We start from the raw sequence: 26,568 nt of genomic DNA, 5'->3' as shown, positions 1-26,568 counted from the left end.
AGTGAAGGAGTGTCTGAAGTCACCAATTTGCTTTGAAACTCAATTGGTGAAAGGATAACAAGCAACATTCCACAAAGTTTCTTAGTTGCAATTATTTCCACAAGCTCCAACATATTTGTAGTACTTTTCTGTAATTACTCAAACGTGGTCGTGATCTGTTCAAGTAGATTTGCAAAAGCCGACAGGTGCAAATTTAACCTTAAATTCATTATTTTTTTCCTCCGTTTTTGACTGATGCTATGTTTTAATGCATTTCTTGTATAAACTGAATTATAGCTAAAGTTAATAAAACAGCAACATAGGTATAATGTCTTCATACTTCAGGGTGATGCAGCTTTGAATTGTGCAGAGAAAGATGCTCGATGCTGCACGAACATTGGTAAGATTTTGATCACAAACTAAGAACTCACCAGTACTTTTCTTAGTGTATTTGTTTCTTTCATAATCCAAAATAGAAAATTTTAAATTATACATAACTTGCAGAGAACAGACTGCAGCTCAGTACTCTTACATAGCTGGACCTCATGCTGGAACTGAACATTTTGCTCAATATAGCATTAGCACCTATAGATTGAAGATTTACTCAAGCAAACCTGGTTTTGTTTTTTCACTTCATAATTATAGCAACATAGCACAAGATGTTTTGATTTTTTTTAAGTTGCTAGGTTATGGTTGAGAAAACTAGCTGCAACCAGAAATTAGATCAATGTTCATCACATGGAGCAGGTTTCTGGCTTTAAGCCAGAGGGCTTGTTTACAATGTTCAATAGAATGACAGTTTAAACAGCCAAGTTAATCTACTCGGCCCAATAAATAGAATAAAAAGGGGCTGTTGGCCAAGGCAGCACATCTCGAAGTAGAGTTTAAAACTAGTAAATCCAAAGTTGTACTGAATGAAATCAAATTTCACCATTTCCTGTGATAGCATGTTTATACTGTCTGCTATTTGTCATGACAGTTCTTCTGAAGTACTGGCCAATCACTGGAGGAAAGAGAAGGCAGATAAACATAACTATAATAATTCTACAACTCAAATCCAGAAATATTTTAATTTATGGTCACTCTTTATTGTACATAGCAATTCAAAGTACTGAATACAATTATCATGTAGTAAACTGTAAAAGATTGCATCAGCACACCAATATACAGCAATACACTGCAGCAAGTAGTGATAAAGAATATTTGCACATTAATACATCATTACAATTTCCAAAGTTCCTGAGTCATCAACACAATGGCACCAATTACAGATGTAATAGTCATACAGCTCAGAAACAGGCCCTTCAGCCTATCGTAATGAAAAGTCATCTCAACTTCTGATGCGAAACACCTTCTCCAGCAGTTTTTTCAGTAGTGCAACTACTGAGATCAACTTACTAATACTCATTAGCGATGCAGTATATGACTACAACTGCTAACATTTAAAGAACACACCATCACCCTTGTGAAAGCTCTGGTCCAATATTATTTGTGCTGTAAAGGCACTGGATCTCAACTGCTGAATTTTTAATGGGACACCGTTTCGAGGATACATATAACAAAAAATGCTTGGTGCTAAAGAAAACTGATATATTTGTGTACATATTAAATGATTAAAATGTTTTCCCAGACACTGTCCTTTCTTACAAGATGTGATGTAGCCAAGACTTTAATCATAAATGGGTAAATCTCAAATCTGGTCATACAACATCATAACTCTTCTGTCTTCAAACGATCATAGCAGGGTCCTTAATCCTCAAAGTACGTCAACAAAATTCTACTCCATTCATGTGAACAAATGATATACCATAAAAACAGCTGGGCTCTTAACAAATTTGGGATTCTGGCCACATAAAATGCTTGAGTTTTGGCAAAATTGAACTTTCAACTAAGCAATGTCTTGAATATATTCAAGGTGTTTGCTTTAACTCAAACTTATCCAGTGTTCAGAGACAGTGGGCTGAATTTTACCAGCCCCTTGATATCAAGGGTCGGGGAGGGGGGGGGGCCATAAAATACTTGCCAGAGAGGCCCGCCACAACCTCCAACGCTGAGAAGGCCCTGCCGCATTTCACAGGCGGCATCAAGGCCTTGGTGCAGCCCCCATCCCCCCCTTCATTTGCCTACTCAAACTTATCCAAAAAAGTGTTAATGAACTTACCTGGACAAGGTGGCCGTCCCACACTGATATTGCAGCTGGTGGCCAGAAGTCCTGCGCCTTCTAAACCCCGTTTGGGGATTCAAGGTGAGACACTGGTGGGGAGGGGGGGGGGGAGGAGTGAAATTATCAGGGCAGGGGATGCGGGGAGCAGGGAAAACAATTTTTATTGGATGTGGGGATGGTGGGAAGGAGTTGAAGGGCAAACGTGATGTTGGGGGTGAGAATAAAAAGTTAATGTTCGTGATATAGGCCAATAAAAAAAAAACATTGGGGGGCTTGGGAAAGGACCTCCAGCTTTTAATTATTTTTTTCAACAAAACCCACAGTAATGTTACTTTAAAAATTAAAATTTTTGCTCAGGGCTTGAAGCCCTTTAAAAACGGCTGTGGCGCCGAACACATTGCCGGGAATGGAGTGGTCACCCCCTCAACGTCATTTAAATGAGTGGCGCACTAATAAAATCCAGCAGAGTGTGTTACAGCGTTAGACAAACTCAAGTTTATTTTATACATATTTATTTTGTAAATCCATTTGAGTTTTCACTTGTTTTTCAATGATACAATGTAAAAAGGAACTGTTTTACAACATTTCAAAGCTAGACCAGGTGTATAACAGATCAGTAGACAGGCTTTTACTGAGAAATAATATACTCACTTTCACAGAAGCAGATTACATACTTAGGCTATAAACTGCAGTTATTGTACAGTAATCCACTATCGATTAGATGCTGGAAATGATGCAATGATTACATTGTAAATTTAATACTTCAGTGTGGACATCATCATGTCTTTACTGAATAGAGCATCCTGCCCACAGTCAGCAATTACACCAGTGTATAAGAAACATTCTTCCCATTCCATCTTCTACAACTGTAGCACAACATGCCAGGTTTAATTTGTTATAAATAAAACTGCTATATATATATTATACACACAGACAATTAAAAAGTGTGTTTGAGTGTAATTATAATAGAAGTAATCTTAACCCATGGTTTGGATAACAAATTGCTTGCACTTTGCTTTATGGTTCACATTTTCTGAATTCCTTATTATTTTCTTGTAACCACGCCAACCCTCTATGTAACATACTCCAGCCCAGCTGCAGGTTAAGTGATGAAAGCTCGCAATGCAGTGCATTGAAATAAAATCTAATACTTAAAAGATAACATTTACTTTCATTCCAGTATCTCAACACCAAAACATACCTGGTTTGTGAAATCTCACCTCAACTCAATCCAATGTGATCGAGGCCAAGGCACCAATAAATTGTGGACTAACACAACAAAAACCTATCTGTATCTGGCCACCTGCACACTGTTGAAATGTAGCATCACAGGGAACAAAGTTAGAAATGAAGTCCTCCACAACTCAATTATTAAATAGTCATTTTACATCTATTGAAAAAGCAAACATAAAATTTCCCCAATCAGTTCAAAGATCTAGTAATTTACTGCATTGGTGCAGTACACGGTGATTCAGTATATCACAATCTCAAGATCTAGGTGTACATGTCAATCACAAATAAAAAAAGTAGACAAGTTTTTTTTTAGGCTTTTTTCTCCCCATTTGTGCTCATCAAGGTGAATCAAGCATTAGTGCTGCGGAATAGATCTTTTTCCATTTCAGGACTCTTGTCAGCATCAGGTAGTCTCAGATCAGGTGCAAGGAAAGCACTCTGCTGGAACTATATGCCCCAGCACCCCATTACTGTACCAGTGTGGCATTCCTCCGCCTTTTCTCACACCAGTCATCCCGTGGCCTTCGTGCGAGGTTGCCAACTAACGTAGAACTGGGGACAGCTTTGAGCGACAGACTCATGTTCATTAAGAACTGCAGTTAAACTATCCAAACCCCTTTCACACAAGACCTTCATAGCCAACAGACATAGAACACTTACATCCCATCAGATTTGGAGCTAGGTCCAGAGGTGAAAGGCTCTCCAGTTTGTTGCATCTGAAGATTTAATGTTTTTTCTCAAAGAAAGCATACATAAAAGCACAGTGAATCACCTCATACAGGCAATAACGTTGGGATAAACCTTGGAACAATGCTCAGCAAAAGGAGTACAGATTCGATAAGGTTATAATCACCTATTGTAGAATTGAGAAGACACCCAAGCCAGCCCCCATTTCAAATTGGTAAGCATAAACTTGAGTGCCTTTGTCCACTGTTCTTCAGAGTTGAACTGAGTTTTTATAGAATAAGAACCTCCACTTCCTCCTGTGTCTTCAATCTTTCCCTTTTCCACATCCATTCTATGTCGCAAAAAGCATCACAAAGTTGTTACTTAAAGCAGAAATTAATTGATTAACTTACATTGTTTAAAGTTCTGGCTTTTCTTCACTGGACTCACAAACCATTTGGTATTTTTGCCAACTTGGTTCCTTTCAATTATGACTTCTTTATCTGATTTACTGAATTAATCATAGTATAAGAGTACAGGTTCTGAATCGGGGTTACTCTTCCTGTGTGGATGAGGATGGAGCAACTCATACTGGTCACCCAAAATGGTGGTTAACAGTGTTAACTAAAACCAGGACTATAAAATAAATATATAACACAACACATAGATAACACTTGTTATATGTGATACTTAAGTTTATACTGTACTCACTTGAAAAAAAATTACAAGAGGCGAGGAGACACCTTGCAGAAAGCAATGGGATTTAAGTGGAGATACCATTAGGTGTGGCCAAAGAATTAGGTTTTAAGGTGACATTTGAAGGCAAGGAGAAGGGTAGCAAGGCAGTCACTTTGAAAAATTCCAACGGGGTTTAATTGCTGAAGGAATAGCCCCTCCAAAAAAGGTACATTAAAAAAAAAATCAATATCAACCTATATTATGTAGTAGCTTTACACTATCTGGACAACAATTATATATACCATTTATACAAGGAAATCATGCTTTTACATCTTCAGTACCTATCATATGCCAGATAAATAAAAAGTACTTCCTTCATACTGCATATCCTACACTCAAATATTAACACCCTAAGATAGCATGTAATTTGTAGAATATTTGTACCAAATTGATAGACATGCCATACTGGAAATGAGTAAATTGATTGTTTTGGCCCTTTAAACACAGTAGAAATATCAGCATGCTGATTCCTTGTCTATATCAGTAGATCCCTTGCAGGATTATTTGCTTCGAAACATTGTCGTCAATGTTTTTGGTTTTTTGAGGGTTTAAAAAAAAATACACATTGGGAGGAACGTCTAGGATCAGTCCCTTCCAAAGAGAGACAATGACTGAATGTGCAGCAAAGGGACTTGTATTCCTGCTCTGTTCCAGATGCTGTTGCCCAAAACAGAGATGCATAATGTATTAAATAGCAATTTTGAAAAAGTATATATTTTTAAATAAGTAAACTCATTATTTATAAATATGCATTTGCCATCAAGTAACCACCTCTGCTGTTCTTATATTAAATAAGATTAGGTTTAAACTAGTTAACCAATCATAGTACCTGTATGGCAAGCAGAAGCCAGTGTCACCTCTTTCTACCTCTTCTTTAAATTGCTGAACACAATCCAGAAAAGCCACCATAGCATGATCGAATTTGTTATCCCAGAAGAATCGCAATCCGCCAGAACAGTACAAGGGCAGCTCCTACAATAACAAGATAAACAACGGACACAAAATTTTAAAATGAAAGTCCATTTTGATCAATTTCTTGCTTATTTGATGGTAAACTCCCTCTATTCTCCCATTCCCAGAAGAAACAGCAACCAACAATGTTGTTTTGAAAAGACTGATGGGTGGTGCAAGGGAGCCCAAGAATTACTCTTGCTCCCTGTGAGGTAGCATCTGCCTTCATTCAGTTCCTTCCCACAAATGACACTGTTAAAACTGAGAAGTCAGTGGGGAAAGGAAAACAGTCAAACTTGCATTCTGCCATGCATGGGTCCATTGTGCTACATTACCTTGACACCACTACTATCATGTTTTTAAATCATTAACCATCAGAAAACTAATAAAGGGTATAACATGAACTACTTGTAAAACTAACATTTAAGAAAACAAAGGGTAAATGGAATATGTGTATTTAAAAAGACAAAGTAATGAAGTTATGCTGTTCTAATTTGTATATTGACCTAGTGGGATATTATTCTAAAGATGCACCCTTTTTTGTTTATTCTACAAGTCCATAAAATGTATGTCAGTGGTGGGAATTACACATTTTCCATTTTAATATCTAATGTCAACATAAAGCACTCCTACATCATGTGCAGCATTGATTAGCAGGGTAAAACAAATTTTCCCAATTATATACCTTAATTGTAATCTTAAAAGACACACACAAATCACTCTTGTGGCTTCAATTCAAATGGTGGGTGCTGTGGCATTCAGTCTAATAGAAATGGGTTGAGATTTCCCCCAGTTCACTTAATTTATAGCCATAGGCTTTCATCTGAGCAGTATAGACTGGATCTTAAGCCAAATATCAGGAGAAGGGACAGTAATCTAACCCCATCTCTAATCCTGTTTTCCCCTTTTCAAGAGTTCTTTCTGCTAACTTTTTCTGAAAGCTATTTTGAAAACTGCACATTTTTCCATTAAAGATTTTCAGCTTTTAAATTCAAATTTATTGGTAGAAAATAGTACTGAACATTCTCACAAAGCAATTTCTCTTAAACAAAAGAAAAAGTTATATTACTACCGCAATACAGACCTTGGCTCTGTCTGTAAGTGATTCCAAGTATGAGTGATTTCCATAAGGGACAAGACGATACCTATAAAATGGAGAAACGTTTTGCATAAAGTTGTGAGTATTCGCTCAACAAAATTAAGTATTCTGTACTTTCAGGCATTCTTCACAAATCATTGGAGTAACTGATTGATTGATGGGGAAAGTCATGTCAGAATGATTTCTCATTTGATATCAAGGAATGTTCACCCACATGATGCTTCCATTCCATGTGGCAAACAAGGGTGGACACAGCTTGAAATGTCAGATCATTTTTCTCCACTGATTGATAATTACTACCGTGTGTTACACCATCCTGTAACACCACTGCTCCATTGTCCAGCTGAGTGGGACTGCCCACCTGTTTCCACTCTTACCTATCTAGTTGTAGCTAGAGAACCTCCTGTGTTGGCTTCTCTTCGCAACCCCTACATTGTTATTTTTGAGTCCAAGGATCTATCCATGGAATTTTCCTATTTCTCATCTACATGCTGCCCTTCATCATCCAAAAACACGTGAAATTCCATACACTGACGATAGCCAATTCGACCTCACCACCTCACTGAACCCTCCACTGTCTCTGTTGTCAGATTGCTTGTCTGACATCTAGTCCTGTATGAGCTGAAAATTCCTCATTGGGAAGAGCAAAGCCACTGTCTTCTGCTCCACCACAAACACTGTTTCATAGCCACCGATTCCATCTCCCTTCCTGGCCACTGTCTCAGGCTGCACCAGACTGGTCAGAACCTAGATGTCATAGCTAACGCAGAGCTTCCAACCCATATCATTTCCATCACAAAGGCCCCCTACTTCCACTTCCATAATATCACCTGCCTCTGCTCCTCCCTGCTGCTGCTGAATCCCTCATCCATGATGTTACCCTCAGATTCACCTATTCCAATGCTCTTCTGGCTCTTGCATCTTCTACCCTCCATAAGCTCATCCAAAACTCTGCTGCATGCATCCTAACCAAATCCCATTCAGGCCGTCACCTGTGCTCGCTGACCTACATTGGCTCCCAGACCAACAACGCCTCAACTTTAAAATTCTTACATTCAAATTCCTCCATGGCCTCACATCTCTAACCTCCCGCAGCCCTGAAACCCTCCCAAGAACTCCAAGGCTGGTTACTTGTACATGCCCCACTTGCTTTCCCGCCATGCTGTGCTTTCCACTGTCTAGGCCTTAAGCTCTGGAATTCTGTCCCTAAACGTCTACACCTTTGTTCCTTTAAGATGCACCTTAATCTCAACTTTTTGTTCACCTGTACAAATGCCTTGTTTTTTGGCTTGGTGCCAAATTTTGTCTGATTACACTCCTGTGAATGTTTTACTATGTTAAAGGTGCTATGTAAATGCAAGTTGTTGTTGTACTCCAGCTTTTTGTCTCTTTTGATATTTTATTTCTTTGGTTTGTCAAAACTCAGTCATGTTTTCAGGAATAAGCTCAAAGCACTGCAAAAAAAATTCTTAAGTGTATTCATAACAGCAGATGGTCAGCAGAAATTTCTCTACTGCCATTCTTTCAGACATAAATAGTTATTCCATCAAGTGCTTAGATTCTTCAGTACACCAGGTGGGACTATCTGTAGCAGTTCTCCACAATATTAGAGTAAATAAATAGGAAGAATAACGCACAATGCTGCTACCACCCAGTAGCACTGCAACTTCAGGAGTTTGTAGGCGCTGCCTTGCTCACTCTCACTAGCCATTTCAGTATGACATTGAGTAGCACCAGGAGTGACTTGTTGGGAATTACTAGCCAAAGCTTTCCTTTCCCTGACCTGTTTTCAACAGATCTAGGTTGGTTGAAGGCAGAAAGCAATTTGGGGATATCATTTATGTTAACCACCTGCTGCTCATTTTAGTAGCAGATCTGCTCAGGGGAAACTTTGCTCAGTGTAGGTGGGCATTCAGTAATGATGCGCAGATTAGGGAAACATGGTCTCTGCCGAGTTTCCTGTCATTTACATTCAATGCAGCGCTGCCATGTAGGCCCCAGAGTTTACTTGAGGGAACACAAGGGGTAAAACTGGAAGTGGGCCGGTGTAAGCACCCCACCACCCAGCAGCAGCCCTCCCTCCCCCAAGCAACGTCCTGAACAGGCTCCATCAAGTAAAAGAACTTTTGCAGCAAAAAAATGTGTTATTAGGCTATGTGCCAATCACCTCTCTTCCACTGCCACAGGCCCCAGACCTGTAACAAGTCTCTGATCCCCTACCATACTGGCACGACGCTCAGAGGTCAGAAGTCCACTTCCCATGTTATGCCCTGGGTCACCTCAAGAACAGGAGGAAGCTCTACTGGAGGGGTGTCCCAATTGAGGAAGCCAATCTAAACAGTAAAATGGCAGAATTGCCAACATATGCCAGGTAAATGCTAAATGAATTATTAATAACCAGGCTTAGCATTAGTAAATCCTCAGTTCCTTAATTACATAAAACAGTGCGTAAACAAAAAAAAAAACGTACATATGGGGGCACATAATTTCTTTTTTTTAAAAAAGTGTGCTGAGGGTGAGACTCAGTTTTTCCTGCTCCCCAATTTTCTTATACATTAAATTCTTCTTTATTAGGAATTGGACCAATTTTGTTCACAATTTCTTCCAGAATTACTTGTTTTACTGGCATTTATGACTCTAATCAAAATAAATCACATTTCACAATATGCACAAACCAAACACGGTTTCAAAATGCACCTTTGAAATCGTAGTTCCATCTTGTTGGCCAGTGAGTGCAGTAGTAGCACAGTCTGCCCCCAAGCTGCATTAATTTCATTCCACTCCACAGGAACACTAGGTAGTCGCCCTAGTCTGAAGTTATTGATGGTGCCAAACTGTCCACTGTGCCTGAAATTCATATTGCCCAGTAATGAAAAATAAAACCACAGTAAGATATCACGGAAATACATACTAAATCCAGATACAATTAACCCAGCTTCCAATCAAAAGGTTATAAAACTTAAGTTAGTGAAGGAAGGGAAGACATTTGATAACATTCTAATTTTTAAAAAAAATAACAAATGAAAAGAAAGATGTGACATTTGTGCATGCACATAAAATGTGAATCCTTATATTGTGTCTCATCCAACATCCTATTGAACTTGCACACAATAGAATTAGCCACAAAGACTTTAAAATAGCCACTCTCATGTGGTGTTGCATACAGCGAGTCAAAATCAAGCAGGTTTTGAGGGTGATGAATGATTGGATAGCTTGCATTAATACTGGATGGAAGAAATTTACAAGAATCCCTTTGCTATGTCTCGAGTGAAACATCATTGGAATTATACAAAAAATGAGTATCAGTCCCATTTCCAATTATAATATTAATAGTTTATATCTTTCGTTTTAATTGTAGTGAGCCCAGAACACTAGGATATTTAACATGGAAGGTCATGGTGCCGTTTTGCTTTGTCCATATGACTTGAAAGCCTGCCAGTAAAGTACACAATGTTGGCTGCAGTCATCACAGATTATCGCACAGAAATTCTCTCCCACCGTTGATGCCTCAGTAACTGTCAGGTTGTATGTGAGAAAGCAGACCAGGCTTTTTTTGATGTTATTATGAGGAAAAACCATGTTTTATGAAAGGGTTGGTGATTTACAACAACTGGCAGTTCCTGGATATGTGACACCCGAATGAGGTGTGTACAGCATCATATTTAAGATGCTCCACTGTGTTCTTGAATCGATAAGACTGCTAGGTTATTACTGGATAATGCATTTCCAGCACTTCTATACATCTGGCCATTGATGGATGATGTATTATATGCAAGGAGTCACTTCCGACAGGAAATGCGAGGGCCATAAAAATTAGCGGGGATCAAGCAGAACAGGTTCTTGACCCATTTCCCATCCTTTCCCACTCTATTCCTGCTGAAATATTGGCAAAGGAATGGTGGAAAATCCATGTTCCCATTAATTTGCATATATCTCAAATTGCTGATATGAATAGGTCTTTATATTCTTATTTAGGATTTGTGCATCATGAGGCAATGCTTAAAAACAGCCCATGCCACACCTTCAGGCCCAGAACAAAATGAGAACAGAAAATAAATATAAATGCAAATAGACATATGTTGCTGGGCTTCAACAGTTAGATTGCAAGGCTCGGGAGCCACAAGTCCGACATCCCTACACTACTGCATCAGCTAGACATTCCCGTACAAACTATCCTGTAGGAAAATGGCTGAGATCCTGACAAGAAAAAAAAAGGATTTCATGCCATCATCTTGGATTCAAGTCCACATCCCAGAAGTGAAGTGATTATATTCCAACCGTTACAAATTTTGGATCTACTTTAGATTTCTCAAGTTTAGATGTGTTGGTCATTCCCACAATTAATTTTGACATCTTATATTCAAGAGTGTGCCGTACTTCCTAGTAGTGAATCATAGCGTAACCCTGGAGCTTAACAACTGTACCCCCTTGGAAACCAGATTCCCCTCCTGCCCAATGTTCCACAGTTCCTGGATGATCATTGAGTGAAAGCAAACAAACATGTATAAAGACAGAACCAAGTTAACAATGAGGCTGAACCTGCAGTCCTGCCACAGTAATCGAGGCTACATATCCTTGAATGCCACTAGTGCATCAACATAGACAGATCGGATTCCTAAGTTCAAGTCATTTAATTGATTAGAATGCAGTCCCGGAACACATTGGTCCTAGCACAGGAAATGCGCTGCTGGCAACTGTTGCAATCAAAACTCATTATCAGTCTAATAAATACAGGGAAAGCTGACCAGTTCTTACCATATATGGAATGTAGCATTGAAAACATTGGTTTTCTTCAGTTTGTCAAGCTGGATCTGCGCATATCGCATTTGGTTGTCAACGCTGTTTAACTCATCATCAAGCTCCAGCTGCTGTCTTTTGAATTCAGAGTACTCCCTCTGGTACCTTTTACATAAACAAAGCATTGTGTTAACTGTACAAACTTGGAATGAGTTACATCCAGTAATGGCCTTTCTTACAAGTTATTGGAATATTATCATACGAAACCAAGAAATTTTTAGTGTAACAGATTTCTTGCATCTTATTATCGTTTATAGTAGGGTGCCAAAAACTCTTAAATGTTTTCATTTGTTTGTTCTGTGATGCTGAACACAGACTTCAGGTTAGAACAAAAAAACAAGTGAGAAAATGTTAATATTTCTTCAGTGCTGGTATATGTGATGCAATGGGATAAAAAGTCAATTTCTGTAAGTCTCTCTCTGACCGAATCCCTTTTTGGCCATTAAATTTCTATTCTTTTATACAAGAGCAAATATATGTTACTCTTAAATATGCATCAGTATCTCATTTTCTTTTGGCTGGAAACTGAGCTGGGGGTTATTGTTTAAGTGCAATATATACCACATCTTTCTCCCCTGTAGCACTAGGTTTAGGTACTAGAAAATAAAATCCTTGTGGCAAAAAGATTGTTTTCATATGTACTCTCTATTAGTGAGGACGCAATCAATATCGTGCACCAGTTATAGAAGATATTATGTCGTGCTTTCACATTAAAACTTGTCTACTCACTGAGCTTCTTCTTGATTGAGTCTATCAGTCTCCGCCCTAACCTCAGTCAAATCATCTGCTACCTTCTTCCGTTTCACTTCCACATTTTCAAGTTCCTGGATTAAATCATCCTCTTTGGAATTCAGTGCTTTTAGCTCTTCCAACAGTTGCTCTTCATCTTCTTCATTCATTTGTTCAAGTATCTCTAAACAGTTCCTGCATTAAAACATATGAACAGTTAATCACACCTACTCAGGAGGCATTACATTTCACTAAAAAAAGCTGACACAACCATGCAGCCACCTTTAGAAAGGTAGTTTTGATAAAGTTATTCTAGGATATGAAAAAAACACTATAGCACTATTTTCTTGGATATGTATAACTACATTACAACATTGTCTAAAACTTTATAGTCTTGGTTCTGCCGATGAAGGTCTTTTATTCTCCAACTGGAATTGACCTGGATAATAAATCATGCATAATTTTGGGCTATAATATAAGTAACATTAATAACCTACTTGTAATTCTGACATTCATTTTCTGTGACATTCAGTTGTTGGTCTAACTGATCAAGCAATGTATCTGTACATTCCTCACACAGAGGGTGGTCCACATCTGTCTGTCCAGACATGATGTCAAACAGGTCACTTGTCACCTATTTAAAAACAAGAACTCCCAGAACTGAATAACATGTATGTAATATCAACCTTGTGTTTAAGCACACATTTCCCCTGTCACAGTGACTTCCTGTAATACTGTTGATTTGACAAAACAGAATTTGACTTATTTAGTCTCCATGAGTCTGTCCTTAATAGCTTATTGTTCCCCAATATTGCTCCCACCTTGTCCAAGTGCTGGACAAGCAGAAACCAACAAGACATTCCACCTGTCCAGGCCAAGATGTTCTAAAATTTAGCAGGTCCAGGTTACGTCATTATAGTGTTCGTGTTGCACAATCTCCACTGCATCCCCAGCAAAGCCTTGCGCTGGTAATCGAGGGCAGAAACAGCCATGGGCCTCATCACAAGGAACTAGGAGATTTCTGGCTGCTGTTGAAGGGCGGCAATGAAAATGGACACCACAGGACACAAAGGCAAAAAATTGAGGCAGAGGGGCTAAGAAACCTCCCCAGTCTCATTGATCTGCCAATATTGGGCTGATACCTATTGCAAGTAAAGCCTCTACTCCACTCCCTTAACGAAAGCCCTAGAAATCCTGGGGCAATACTGGCCCCGTCCAGTTTTCTTTTCCTTTAGCACCGGAGAAATGATTATTCCTCTAGCGGTACAGAGAGTAATAGTGAAGCCATTGTGCATGACATGACAACACTTCCATTGTGGTGTATCCTTGGCCTCACCAGCAGCAAGGCCATAGGGTATATGGTATATAAAAAGTCCTACATACATTGATCACACTTCAACTGAACAACTCTCTTTAAAAAAAAAAAAATTGAGAGAGACAGAACATCCATAATTTCCAGCTCTCGACAGGTTGGCCTCGCCCCAAGACCCAGGAAGTGTGATTTACAATGTTTTAATAATGTTTTTCAGGGCGAGTGAGGGGCTGTCATACCAAAAAAACACATAATATTGCTCCAATATTGCTCTCTCTAGCGTTTGGAGAACGCCAATTTCCAGAAATACTTCTCATAGCCATTATCCACTAGACTGACTGAGGATGTGCCCCTTTAGGTCACTTCCCTGGAGTACCCGAGCAGTGGTCTTAAAAGGGATGGTGAGGTTACACAGCTCCATCATGGTGGATAAACATCACAATTATGTTCAGACCTCAGATAACCTGTGAGCAAGGCATGGGAAAACAGCCTGAAGAGTAAATATATTCCCTTTTGAAATTTGGCCACTGATCAATTTTAAACAATTATAATTTGAAATGCACAAAGATTTCTACCTTTTGAAATTAATAAAACAATACTGAGGACCTTGTCTATAAATGGGATTGAATAAAAATAAGCTGTACTGAAAAATATACACATTATATCGAACGTCTGCGTATAATGTGCACTTCCTGTAAGCGCCACTCATTTCCTGTTGCACTATTTCATCTCAACACCGCCATCATTAGCAATGTCCATGGGAGATCATTTTAGATATTATGTAGAGAGATGCACATGGTTTCACTTACATCAGTGTTTCCTTGTAAAACACATTATAAAAAGTACAATTTAAAAACATTTACTGTCTAAAAGTGGGTAAACAGCCATAAATAAATATCTATCAGACCAAAGAAAGTACAAACGTACCTTGAGTCTTCGGCTCAGGTTTTCCATTGTACCGCCATCGGAAGCTTCTCCAATTAGAGTAAAGCTATTGGCACTTTCTGTGGACAACATCCTACAAAAGATTAATATACTGTAACAATTGTCCAAAGGATCACAAAGCTCAGGAAACTATATCTGCTATTTTAGATTACAGAAATAGAATGCAGTTCCTCTAAATGAGGAAAATAAACAGGTAGTTTTCCATTGTTTACATCTACAATGCAGACAATCCAATAAATGTTACTAAATTAACCAGATGATAAAAGTCTTTGGAGAAAAGTGTTAAAATTCAAAAAAATAATTGTTTTATGTTTGAAATTATAAATTTTCCACCTATTCAGCAATATTGAATAATTTCATAAATTCATTGTAAACTATTGCAAGAAAATCTATAACCACATAGAAAGCAGGCTTTCTCTAGTGTACAGTTAGAGGGAATAAGAGCAAGGGAAAGGTAATTTCTCCCCACCCCCCACAAATTTTGTCTTTTTCCCTGCCCTGTATTGTTGAGATGAAGTTCCAAAATATATATACTTCGACGACATAACAGATACTGTACTTCAAAGTAACTTATATATGAAATACTTTTGAGATACGAGAGAAGATAAGATGTGAATACAAGTTCATTGGTGAATTAGAACATAAAAAATAGGAGTAGGCATTGGGCCCTTCAAGCCTGCTCCGCCATTCAATAAAATCATGGTTGATTTTCTACCACAACGCCACCTTCCCGCACTATCCCCATATCCCTCGATTCCCTTAGGATCCAAAAATCTGTCCATTTCTATCTTGAATACGAACATACAAATTAGGAGCAGGAGTCGGCCACTTAATCCCTCGAGCCAGCTCCACCATTCAATAAGTCCATGGCTGAACTGATTTCTCCACATTACCACCTACCCCCGATAATCTTTCACCCCTTTGCTTATCAAGAATCTACCTACCTCTGCCTTAAACATATTCAAAGACTCTGCTTGCACCACCTTTTGAGGAAGAGTGTTCCAAAGACTCACGACCCTCAGAGAAAAGATTTCTCCTCATCTCTGTCTTAAATGGGTGCCCCCTTATTTTTAAACAGTGACCCCTGATTCTAGATTCTCCCACAAGGGGAAACATCCCTTCCACATCCACCCTGTCAAGACCCCTCAGGATCTTATACGTTTTAATCAAGTCGCCTCTTACTCTTCTAAGTTCCAGCGAATATACTCAATGTCTGAGCATCCACAGTCCACTGTGATGGAGAATTCCAAAGATGCACAATCCATTGAGTGAAGAAGTTTCTTCTCAGCTCAATCCTAAAGGGCTTACCCCTTATTGAGACTATGACCCCTAGTTCTAGACTCTACAGCCAAATCACACATTACATCAAATTTATAGCACAGAAACAGGCCATTCAGCCCAACAAGTCTCTGATTGTGTTTATACCACTTCCCATCCTTCTATTCCTTCCTCCCTCCCTCATGTGCTTATCTAGCTTCCACTTACTTACATCTTGTATTCTCAACTACTCCTTGTGGTAGTGAATTCCATAATCTAACCACACTCTAGGTAAAGAAGTTTCTCCTTAATTCCTTTTGGATTTATTGGTGACTATCCTATATTTTTGATCCCTAGTTTTGGACTTAATACCCTGTCACAGTCAAGCTCAGGTCTCCTCTGGAGTTGGTTTAGTAGCTCAGGAAAATACTTGGTTGGGCGTACAGAGGTGAAAGGATGAGCATGGTTTCCTAGAGATGTGTCAGAGCTCCTTTGAGCAGGTAACCTTTGCTTGTACCAGATAACTGAGTCCAGGAAGATTGGTTCCCACCCTCTGCGCATGTGCTGCGTTGCGCAGTGCCAGGACTGGTTGGCGCATGCGCAGATGACGTCATTGCATAACGCAGGTAGATGGGGTTGGCGCATGTGCAGATGACATCATCGCGTAACACGGGCAGATGGTGGGGGGATCCGGGCCGGAGAGAGCAGGGGTGGGGGGGGGGGGGGAAAGAGGGGGTCTGGGAGCGGGTAGAGAGCAGGTGCGGGGAGAGCGCGGCCGAAGACCTTGCTGGTGGCGGGTGCACTCTCCTCCTTCCCCCCGTCGCCCGCTCCCGACCCCTGCAGCCCGCCCGCATGCTCACAGCCAACCCCCCCACCCCACCCCGACCGCTGGCTCACCCACCCGCCCGCCTGCTCGCTCCCTCCCCAGCCCGCTCGCTCCCTCCACTCCGGCCATTGTGTGCTGCCATGTGTTTAGGTTGCCATCGTGTGATTATTTGAGCAGCGCCATCTTTAATCCTGGCAGCTGCCTGACGTCGCAGACTGTGACGTTTTAGTGGCACAGGCTGCATTTGCGCATGTGTCGATGCAGCGTCACCTAGTGGTGGTATTGTCAGCAAACGCAGCCTTAAGTAAAATGGCTTCGGTGTAAAATTCTACCATTCTGAGGAACAATTAAGAAGCTGCACACTCGCCAGGGGAAACAGCCACCCAACATCTACCCTGTCAAGCCCCTTAAGAACTTCATATGTTTCAATGAGATCATAGCCGGAATTCTACAGTGGGCGGGAATCAGCCAAAAGGTCACGGCAGCCCACCTCCGCTGGGCTTGGGGAGCTACTCTGGGATTTTACGCCCCCCAGGCCTTAATTTAACTTGGGCAGGACTTCCACCCCTCTGAGGCAGGAAGTCCCACCTAATGGAGCTGTCAGCCAATTAGCAGACAGCTCTCAGTCCCAGCAGCACCACCAGGAGTGGTGGCCACTGCTGGGACTGCAGCCAGCCAATAGTAGGATTGTGGACATCAGCCCTGAAAGAGGTAAGTTTTGGGGCCTCGCTGGGGACAATCGGCCAGGCCTTGGCGAAGCAAGGGGGTTTGGTTGGGAGTGGAGAAGGGGGTGGGGGTGAAGTGTTGTGCTGTGGCAGCGGTTGGGCACCCCGCCTCCTACTCAATTTTACGCCTGTCCCCATCGCCACCAACCCACTCCTGTGGGGGGGGGGAAAGAGAGAGAGAAGATTCCGGCCCTCCTCTCATTCTTCTAAATTCAAGGGAAAATAGTCCTAGTCTACTTAACCTCTCCTCATAGGACAATCTCCTCATCTAGTGAACCTTTGCACTCCCTTTAAAGGCAAGTATGGCTAATCAACAACTGAACATCACTATGTCTTCAGCACATGTTTAGACATATTCTCACTTCCGCCGCTCGTTTACAATCCTAAGTAAGGACCTTTCCTCATCCTAATGGTGCAGAGACTTAATAGAATTCCTATTGGCACCTCGTCCAAGATCAGCATAGGTATCAAACCTGGGATCTTTCTGGCTTATACAGCTCATCACCACAACATGCAATACAATTAGTCAATAAGACAATCAGGGCTATTCTGTAAGTGAGGATTATCCACAGCAAATGGCAATGAAAATGCTAAAAGTTTGAAAGGTCACTATTTTACCACATTGCAGAGTATTGCACAACACCAATTCCTGAAGTCACCATTCTTTGGCCAAGAAGATAAAGCCAACTGCACTGACTCTAGCCCTTACGAATACCATTCTTAAGCCAGGAGTAAGAAGTGTGCAAGAACAAGCTATATGACCTGGCCTCTGATTTTCCCTCCCTTCTTGTGAAGAAGAAGCTTTCACTCTATCACATAGCAATGAGGGGGATTCTATAATTTTATAGCAGAGCACAAGGAACACAAATTCAGTTCATCATTGCCAGTTTATTAATATTTTAATTGCCCTTTTAAAAGCCAAAAGAATAGTTTAACAAGTAATAGCTTTTAAGAAAATTACATTTTGTGTCCTTACCGAGCTGGAGGAATGTATTTTCTGGACACACCATCTGGCTTGTTTTCTGTACAAGTTTCCTGAAAAATAAAAGGATCTTAAATGAAATGAGATCAAAATGAACATCAATAACCATTGTTTTGAAATAATTTGTTTTGAAAATGTAGTAAAATTTTGTGGAACTGATGTAAAATTAGGTACTTGTAGGAGAAATGGTACTAAAACAAATACCCTAAATCGTTGGAGAAAAAAAGAACTATTTATATAGATCCTTATCACAACTCTAAACACCCCAAAGCACTTCATCACATGAATTATTTTGACATGTAATCATTGTCATGGAAGTGAACCAATTTACATAAACTGAGATCCTACAAAACACAACTGGATGAATGACTCATTCATCTGTTCTGGTATTGTCAGTAGAGGGAGAAATATTATCCAGAACACCAAGAGAATCCCTGTTCTTCTCTCTAGTGTGCCATGGGGTCTTTGACATTCAATTGCCATTTTTAATGACATCTCCAACAATGCAGCATTTCTTCATTCTGCTATTCTGTTTGGCAAAACTGAGAATGCCTCTTAAGCCGCAGCTATTTTGAACTTTTCTTTTGCATTTTTCCAGCTACTCCATAACTTGAATTTGAAACTAATCCTCCCCTAGTGTACCATTAATACAAAATGAAAGCAAGCACTGTCTAATTTTGGAAAGTGCAACTTACTATTTCTGGTTGCACCTTAAAGCAGCTGCAAAACACTACCAACACAATGAGGTTTCCAATGTTTATTATAAATGGCATGATCCGTAAATTTAACTGCCTACAAGATTATTCCCAGAACATGATGCACTTGACATGCTTCAGCAACACACAACATACCACAACATATTTATCACATAAATAGCCAGGTGCCCAGTGAATAAAATTAAATACTTGTGTTACGAAATTTATTTATAGATACGTAGTTCAGTTCTTACCTCTGATAAGCTGCCATTTTCGACCCTGCCTTCTTCTGGTTTCACAGGAGTAACCGTAACTAAGGGAGCTGAAAAAAACATAACTTATACCTTAGTGACCTTTAATACTTTCAAACGTTTTTGATTTCACTGTGCAAAGGATAAGTTCGGATGTGCCATATTGCATTACCTGACTGATTGGAATACATTTTTGAGAAGAGGAATACATCATATACTAAAAATCTTGCATCAAGCTGATCAACTACCTGAGCACCACCTATCCTCAAGGCAGTGTTGCTATGGTCATGACCCATGCTTCAGTAGAGCAGTTCATTCAGATGGTTTAATATGAAACTTGTACATAACATTTCCTGTAACACTATTTCTATCATGCTGCTCTGTCACATATATTAAACACATCTATTTATTACCCTTACCTCTGATTCAAGACTTCCAGTTCTGTCTCAAAGCCTGGCATTGCTCAGCACAGCACCATCTGCCCATATGTCAGCCTGTCACTGAAACCCTCAACCATGCTTTTGTTGCCTCCGTATTTGATTATTTCAATGCTCTCCTTGACAAGCTCCACCCTAAATACTGCTGCCTGTTTCCTATCCCATACAAGGTCTTGTACACCCATCCTCAGTGATCTGCATGGGCATCTGGTCACCCAGCATCTCAAATTTAAAATTCTCATCCTTGTGTTTAAATCCCTCAATTGTCCTCACTTCCATAGCCTCTTCCAGCCCTATAAGCACACTCCAACAACCTCCATCACCGCCAAAATTTTCTGTTCCAACACCAGGCACTCGTGCATGTCCCGTCAGTCCCCTAGTGCCTAGAATTTCCTCCCTGAATCCCTGCATCTTCCAGTTTGTCTCCAAAACCTTCGTTAAAACCCACCTCTTGATCAAACCTTTTGTCACTAATCTCCCCTTTGGATCATCACTCCTTATATTTCTGTGCAGTGCCTTGGGATATTTTTCTGCGTTAAAAGCACTAAATAAATTTATCGTTGTTACCAAGTGCATAGTATTATTTAAGGTAGTATTTTAAATAACGTCTTCTCAGCTCAGGGCTGGATAAACACCATTCAAAGCTGATGGTGGAGAGAGGAGGGGTGTGGGGTGAATTCAGGAAGGATTACTAGATCCCACTGCCATCTCCTTCCTTCCATTGTTCCCATCTCCTAGAAGTCTCACAGCTAGCAAATATTTTCCTCCAATACTCCCACACCCAAAGATTAACTCATCACTCACTGCTGCACCCTATGCTTTCCTACTCCCATCTAGCCACTCATCCACCTTTGCTACAAGGCCTTGCTCTCCCTCCCAACTATACTGTCACAATCGCAACCCTTTTGCTCATTCCTGACATTCCTGCTACTGAAGGTCTTTGGTCTCAGGCTCCAGCCCACAACATCCCAACTACTCCTCGGCCCCACTTCCAGAGCCTTTCTGCACATCCTAACTATTACAAGCCTTCGATTTCAGTCCAACTCTACTAAAACTTCATCCCGCATAATTCACAAAGAAAAAGAACACAGGCATGCTGTCAATTCACAAAAACACCACCAACACTACACTTTAACAGGACTGGAACCAACATCCTCGCAGGGAGATTTGCTAGTGCTGTTGGGGAGGGCTTAAACTAGCTTGTCAAGGGGATGGGAACCTGAGGGGTAGCTCAAATTGGAAGGAAGTAAAGCTGGTAACAGGAGGTAGAAAAGTTGCAAGTGACATTAGAAGACAGGCGAAAGAAAGGCGAGCAGAATATCAAGAAGACAAGGTTAAGGGCACTCTAACTCAATGCATGCTGCATTCGCAACAAGGTAGCTGATTAAAAGGCACAAATAGGGGTAAATGGTATGATCTAATTGCTACAACAGAAACGTGGCTACAGGGTGACCAAGACTGGGAACTGAATATTCAAGGATATTCGACATTTAGGAAGGACAGGCAAAAAGGAAAAGGAGGTGTTGTTGCGCTGATAATAAGGGATGGGATCAGTACTTAGTAAGAGAGGATCTCAGATCGGAAGAACAAAATGTGGAATCTGTTTGGGTGGAGCTAAGAAACAGCAAGGGGCAGCAAACATTGGTGGGAGTTGTTTATAGGCCAAACAGTAGTGGTAGTGTGGGTCATGGTATTAATCAGGAGATTAGAGAAGCACGTAGCATGGGTAATACAGTAATCATGGATAACTTCAATCTGCATATAGACTGGGTAAACCTAATGGGTACTACTGCTGTGGAGGATGAGTTTCTGGAGTGTGTTAGGGATGGTTATCTAGAGCAGTATGTTGAGGAACTGACTTGACAACATGCTATTTTAGATCTAGTATTATGTAATGAGAAAGGGCTAATTAATAATCTTGGTGTAAAAGACCTTTACGGATGAGTGATCATAATATGATAGAATTATACATTATGTTTGAAAGTGAGGTAGTTCAATCTGAAGCCAGGGTGTTAAATTTGAACAAAGAAAATGATGAAGGTATGAGGGGCAAATTGGCTGAGGTGGATTGGGAAAATACATTAAAAGGTATGACAGTACATAGGCAATGGATAGTCTTTAAATAAATATTACATAGTTTACAGCAACTATACATTCTTTCAAGGTACAAAAACCCCAAAAGTAAAGGCAGTCAACCATGGATAACAAAGGAAGTTAAGGATTGTATAAGATTAAAAGAAAAGGCCTATAAAGTTGCCAGAAATGGTAGTAAACCTGAAGATTGGGAGGATATTAGAATACAGCAAAGGAGGACGAAGAAACTCAAAGAAAGGGAGAATAGAATATGAATGTAAGCTAGCAAAAATATAAAAACGGACTGTAAAAGCTTCTATAGGTCCGTAAAAAGGAAACGTTTGGCTAAGACAAATGAGGGTCCATTACAGGCAGAGTCAGGAGAATTTATAATGGGGAATGGAGAAATGGCAGAGAAGCTAAATGATTACTTTGTGTCCGTCTTCACTGAGGAAGATACAAGAAATCTCCCAGAATTAGAGATCGAAGGGATGAGGGAGAATGAGGAATTGAAGGAAATCAGAATTAGTAAGAAGGTTGTATTGGAGAAATTAACGGACTGAAGGTTGATAAGTCCCCAAGACCTGATATTCTACATCCCAGAGTGCTGAAAGAGGTAGCTATGGAGATAGTGGATGCACTGGTGATCATCTTCCAAAATTCTATAGATTCTGGAGTGGTTCCTGCAGATTGGAAGGTCACAAATGTCACCCCACTATTTAAGAAGGGAGGGAGAGAGAAAATAGGGAATTACAGATCTGTTAGCCTTACATCAGTCGTTGGGAAAATGCTAGAATCTATTCTAAAGGATGTGATAAATGGACACTTGGATAATAATGATAAGATTGGGCATAGTCAACATGGATTTATGAATGGGAAAATCATGTTTGACGAACCTGTTGGGAGTTTTTTGAGGATATTACGAACAGAATTGATAAAGGGGAGTCGGTGGACGTGGTAAACTTGGATTTTCAGAAGGCTTTTGATAAAGGCCCCCACAGGAGGTTGGTTAACATCATTAAAGCACATGGGATAGGAAGTAATATACTGGCATGGATTAAGGATTGGTTAACAGGCAGAAAGCAGAGAGTAGGAATAAACAGGTCATTGGCAGGCTGTGACTAGTGGGATACCACAGGGATCAAGAGCTTGGGCCCCAGCTGTTCACAATATATATCAATGATTTGGATGTGGGGACCAAATGTAGTATTTCCAAGGTCGCTGATGACACAAAACTAGGTGGGAATGTGTGCTGTGAGGAAGATGCAAAGCGGCTTCAAGGGGATTTGGACAGACTTAGTGAGTGGGCAAGAATGTGGCAGATGGAATATAATGTGGAAAAATGTGAGGTTATCCACTTTGGTAGGAGGAACAGATGTGCAGACTATTTCTTAAATGGTATGAGATTAGAAAGTGCAGATGTACTTGTCAATAAGTCACTGAAAGCTAACATGCAGGTGCAGCAAGCAATTAGGAAGGCTAATGGTATGTTAGCCTTTATCGCAAGAGGATTTGACTACAGGAGTAGTGAAGTCTTGCTTCAATTGTATAGAACCTTGGTTAGACCGCACCTGGAGTACTGTGTAGAGTTTTGGTCCCTTTACCTTAGGAAGGATATTATTGTCATAAGAGGGAGTGCAATGAAGGTTCACCAGACTTGTTCCCAGGTTGGCAGAACTGTCGTATGGAGAGAGATTGGGAAAACTGGGCCTGTATTCTCTCGAGTTTCGAAGAATGAGAGGTGATCTCATTGAAACTTACAAAATACTTAAAGGGATAGATAGGGTAGATGCAGCTAAGATGTTTCCCCTGGTTATGGAGTCTAGAACCAGGGGACACAATTTCAAAATGAGGGAAGCCACTTAGGACAGAGATGAGGAGAGAGTTGTGAATCTTTGGAATTCTCTACCCCAGAGGGCTGCGGAAGCTCAGTCATTGAGTATGTTTAAAGCAGAGATTGACATATTTCTAAATACAAATGACATAGGGGGATATGAGGATGATGTGGGAAAAAGGCATTGAAGTGGAAGATCGGCCATGATCGTATTGAATGGTGGGGCAGGCTCGATGGGCTGAATGGCCTACTGCTCCTAAGTTACTAACAGATTAGACACTGATCATATCCTAAAACTTCCTGTGAGCAATGAGATGGCAAATCTATTAGTATATTTTAAATAAAAAGCACATTTATATACTGCTGAGTATTGTTAAGTTCGATCAAGTTTAGTCAGGCAATTTTTTTTAGATAAGCAATTTTGAAAGAACACTGACACTGGCTGCAAGAGGAAGAGACTTGCTGAAAAAGTATATAGTGAATCATTTGACATTTGTGCACACTATTGTACTACTAATTCCAGGTTCCAACTTATTGGTGCAAAAATTAAACTTTTAACTAATATCAATAATAAAGACTTGCATTTATATAGCACCTTTCATGACCTCAAAACATCCCAAAGCACTTCACAGCCAATGAGGTACTTTTGAAGTGCAGTCACTGTTGAAATGTAGGAAACATGGCAGCCAATTTTCACAGTAAGCTCACAAACAGCAATGTGATAATGACCAGATAATCTGTCTTTATGATCTCGATTGAGAGATAAATATTGGAAAGAACAGCAGGGCAAACTCCCCTATTCTTCTTTGGAATAGTGTCATGGGTTCTTTTACATCCACCCGAGAGCAGATGGGACATTGTTTTAATGCCTCATAGGAACGACAGTGCAACATTCCCTTGCTACTGCATTGGAATGTCAGCTAGATGTTTGTGCCCTAGTCTCTGCAGTAGGACTTGAACCTACTTGCTGAGTCAGAGGCAAGCATGCAACTAACTGAGCCACAGCTAACAATAATGAAACAGTAAAGTTATTGCAACTGCATACCTGTAAGTTCCTGAATTGTGACTTTATCCAAGACATTGAAGGATGTATCCAGCTTTAGGGGTTGACTACAGCGCTGGCACACAAAGCTCACCTGCATGGTGGAGCTCGAAGACTTTGACCCCTCCATATCTATGAAAGAATAATGATGAGAAAGCATGGAATAATAGAAGACCATCCCTACCACAGACCAAATACAATTTGCCCTATCATGGACTAACCTTGACCAATTTAATCTGCAGCAAAGTTCTACATGAATTCTCCCTAATTACAATCAACGCTACAGAATATTCAACCATAACACAAAGGAAAAAAGTGCACAGATACTGTACATTTGAAACAAACAGAAAATGCTGGAGGCACGTAACAGGTCAAGTCATTATCTGTGGCAGAACAGATAAATTAACAAAAGCAAAATACTGCAGATGCTGGAAATCTGAAACAAAAACAAGAAATGCTGGAATCACTCAGCAGGTCTGGCAGCATCTGTGGAAAGAGAAGCAGAGTTAACGTTTCGGGTCAGTGACCCTTCTTCCGAAGAAGGGTCACTGACCCGAAACGTTAACTCTGCTTCTCTTTCCACAGATGCTGCCAGACCTGCTGAGTGATTCCAGCATATCTTGTTTTTGTTGTGATAAATTAACAATTTCGTTTCTAGACACTTCATCAAATCTATGAGATTGCAGCTGCAGAGCACCTAAAAAAATGGACAAAGCAAAGGGAAAGAAGTGAATAAATCATATGCATGCATGCACACAAAGTAGAATAACCTATCATGGGTTTAAATGGAAAACAGCAAATGGTTAAATGCCTGAAGTGATATTAACATGAAACAATAGGAGGCACAATTAGAAAAATACAAGACATTTTTGAGACAGAGAACATGTGAACAGCTAAGGCAGTTGGGCAGGGGGTAAAGCAGATAGAAAGAGAAGTGGGATAAACTGACAAAGCAGAGCACCCATGATGCAGATCCAGCCTCCCAGCATGATGTTCCGACAGAAGATCGCCATCCCCTCCCTCCCTCCCTCAAAACACGTCACAACCATCCCACACCACCAGCAATTTCTGATGATGGAGAGTAAGTGGGTACTATAATTAAAGCTCAGAAGCTATTAAAGTCAACATTAAAACCAGTTGGCTACAAAGTGCCTCAAAAATAAGGGACTGTTACCTTATTTAAGGTCATTATTTAAGAGGTAAAAAGAAATCAAGATCATAATTGCTGGAATTTTAAAATATAAATTTAAAAAATGCTGACAACGCACTGCTCAGTTAACATCAGAATTCGTTGCTAAACCAACTTAGCACACCCAAATAACTGACCTTTAAATGTTCTCCCATCCCCTTGCCTAATAACTGATCCACCTAAAATACTAACCTACAGTGCACTCAGATGCATTGTGTTTCTTCATCCCCCTTACTGGTTTTCCCCTTCAGTAAAAGGAGCTATTTCCAGTTCTGTTAAAGGGGAAGACTTAACCCCATTTAACTAGTCTCATGGAGACACTGAGCATGAACTGCGTTGGGAAACAAAGCAAGCGTGCAAAGACCCAGTTGTAACACACCTTATTTAGTTCCTAGGCAGCCCAGGAGCAGAGAGAGAGACCCAGTACCTCCTGCTGCCCAGCTGATGCTGAACAAGCTGCTCAATCCTCAGCCCAGGCTTTAACTCTCCAACAGCTATAAAATCAGCAGAAGGCTGGAAACTTTCTGTCGTCTCGCCCTCCTTTCACTTGGGGATGTTTATTTTCCCTCCACCCTGGGAGAGGGGGAAGGAAGCCGGAAAATGACGGCACTTCCGGCTGGCTTGAGACTTTTTTTTGGCTACTT

General features: G+C 40.3%; 1 protein-coding gene across 3 annotated transcripts; it reads right to left on the bottom strand.

Annotated features, from left to right (window-relative positions):
* Positions 1-1,043: 1,043 nt before the first annotated feature.
* Positions 1,044-26,542, bottom strand: becn1 (beclin 1, autophagy related). 3 transcript variants are annotated; one of them, XM_068013398.1, is made up of 12 exons: positions 26,304-26,542; positions 24,739-24,867; positions 19,353-19,420; positions 18,398-18,456; positions 14,596-14,686; positions 12,854-12,990; positions 12,357-12,551; positions 11,586-11,732; positions 9,528-9,677; positions 6,816-6,876; positions 5,610-5,752; positions 1,044-4,394 (listed from the first exon to the last, which is right to left on the bottom strand). In XM_068013398.1, the coding sequence occupies exons 2-12, from the start codon at positions 24,863-24,865 to the stop codon at positions 4,226-4,228; spliced, it is 1,347 nt and encodes a 448-aa protein (XP_067869499.1). In that variant the 5' UTR covers positions 24,866-24,867; positions 26,304-26,542; the 3' UTR covers positions 1,044-4,225. The 3 variants fall into 3 exon arrangements, with proteins under 3 accessions (XP_067869499.1, XP_067869500.1, XP_067869501.1); XM_068013399.1 differs by having other exon boundaries at positions 26,352-26,542; XM_068013400.1 differs by lacking the exon at positions 26,304-26,542 and having other exon boundaries at positions 14,596-14,672; positions 24,739-24,827.
* Positions 26,543-26,568: the final 26 nt, after the last annotated feature.

Source organism: Heterodontus francisci, chromosome 33, assembly GCF_036365525.1.
Source record: "Heterodontus francisci isolate sHetFra1 chromosome 33, sHetFra1.hap1, whole genome shotgun sequence".
Lineage (NCBI taxonomy): Eukaryota > Metazoa > Chordata > Chondrichthyes > Heterodontiformes > Heterodontidae > Heterodontus > Heterodontus francisci.
Note: the sequence above shows the minus strand (reverse complement) of the source record. Positions and strands in the feature narration are given on the sequence as shown.

Coding starts and splice junctions, on each gene's coding strand:
- becn1 (XM_068013398.1), bottom strand. CDS start 24,865: ATGGAGGGGTCAAAGTCTTCGAGCTCCACCATGCAGGTGAGCTTTGTG. Junction 11,733..12,356: donor CTCAATCAAGAAGAAGCTCA/GTGAGTAGACAA, acceptor TTTATGTAAAAG/GTACCAGAGGGAGTACTCTG. Junction 9,678..11,585: donor AATGCTACATTCCATATATG/GTAAGAACTGGT, acceptor TATGAATTTCAG/GCACAGTGGACAGTTTGGCA.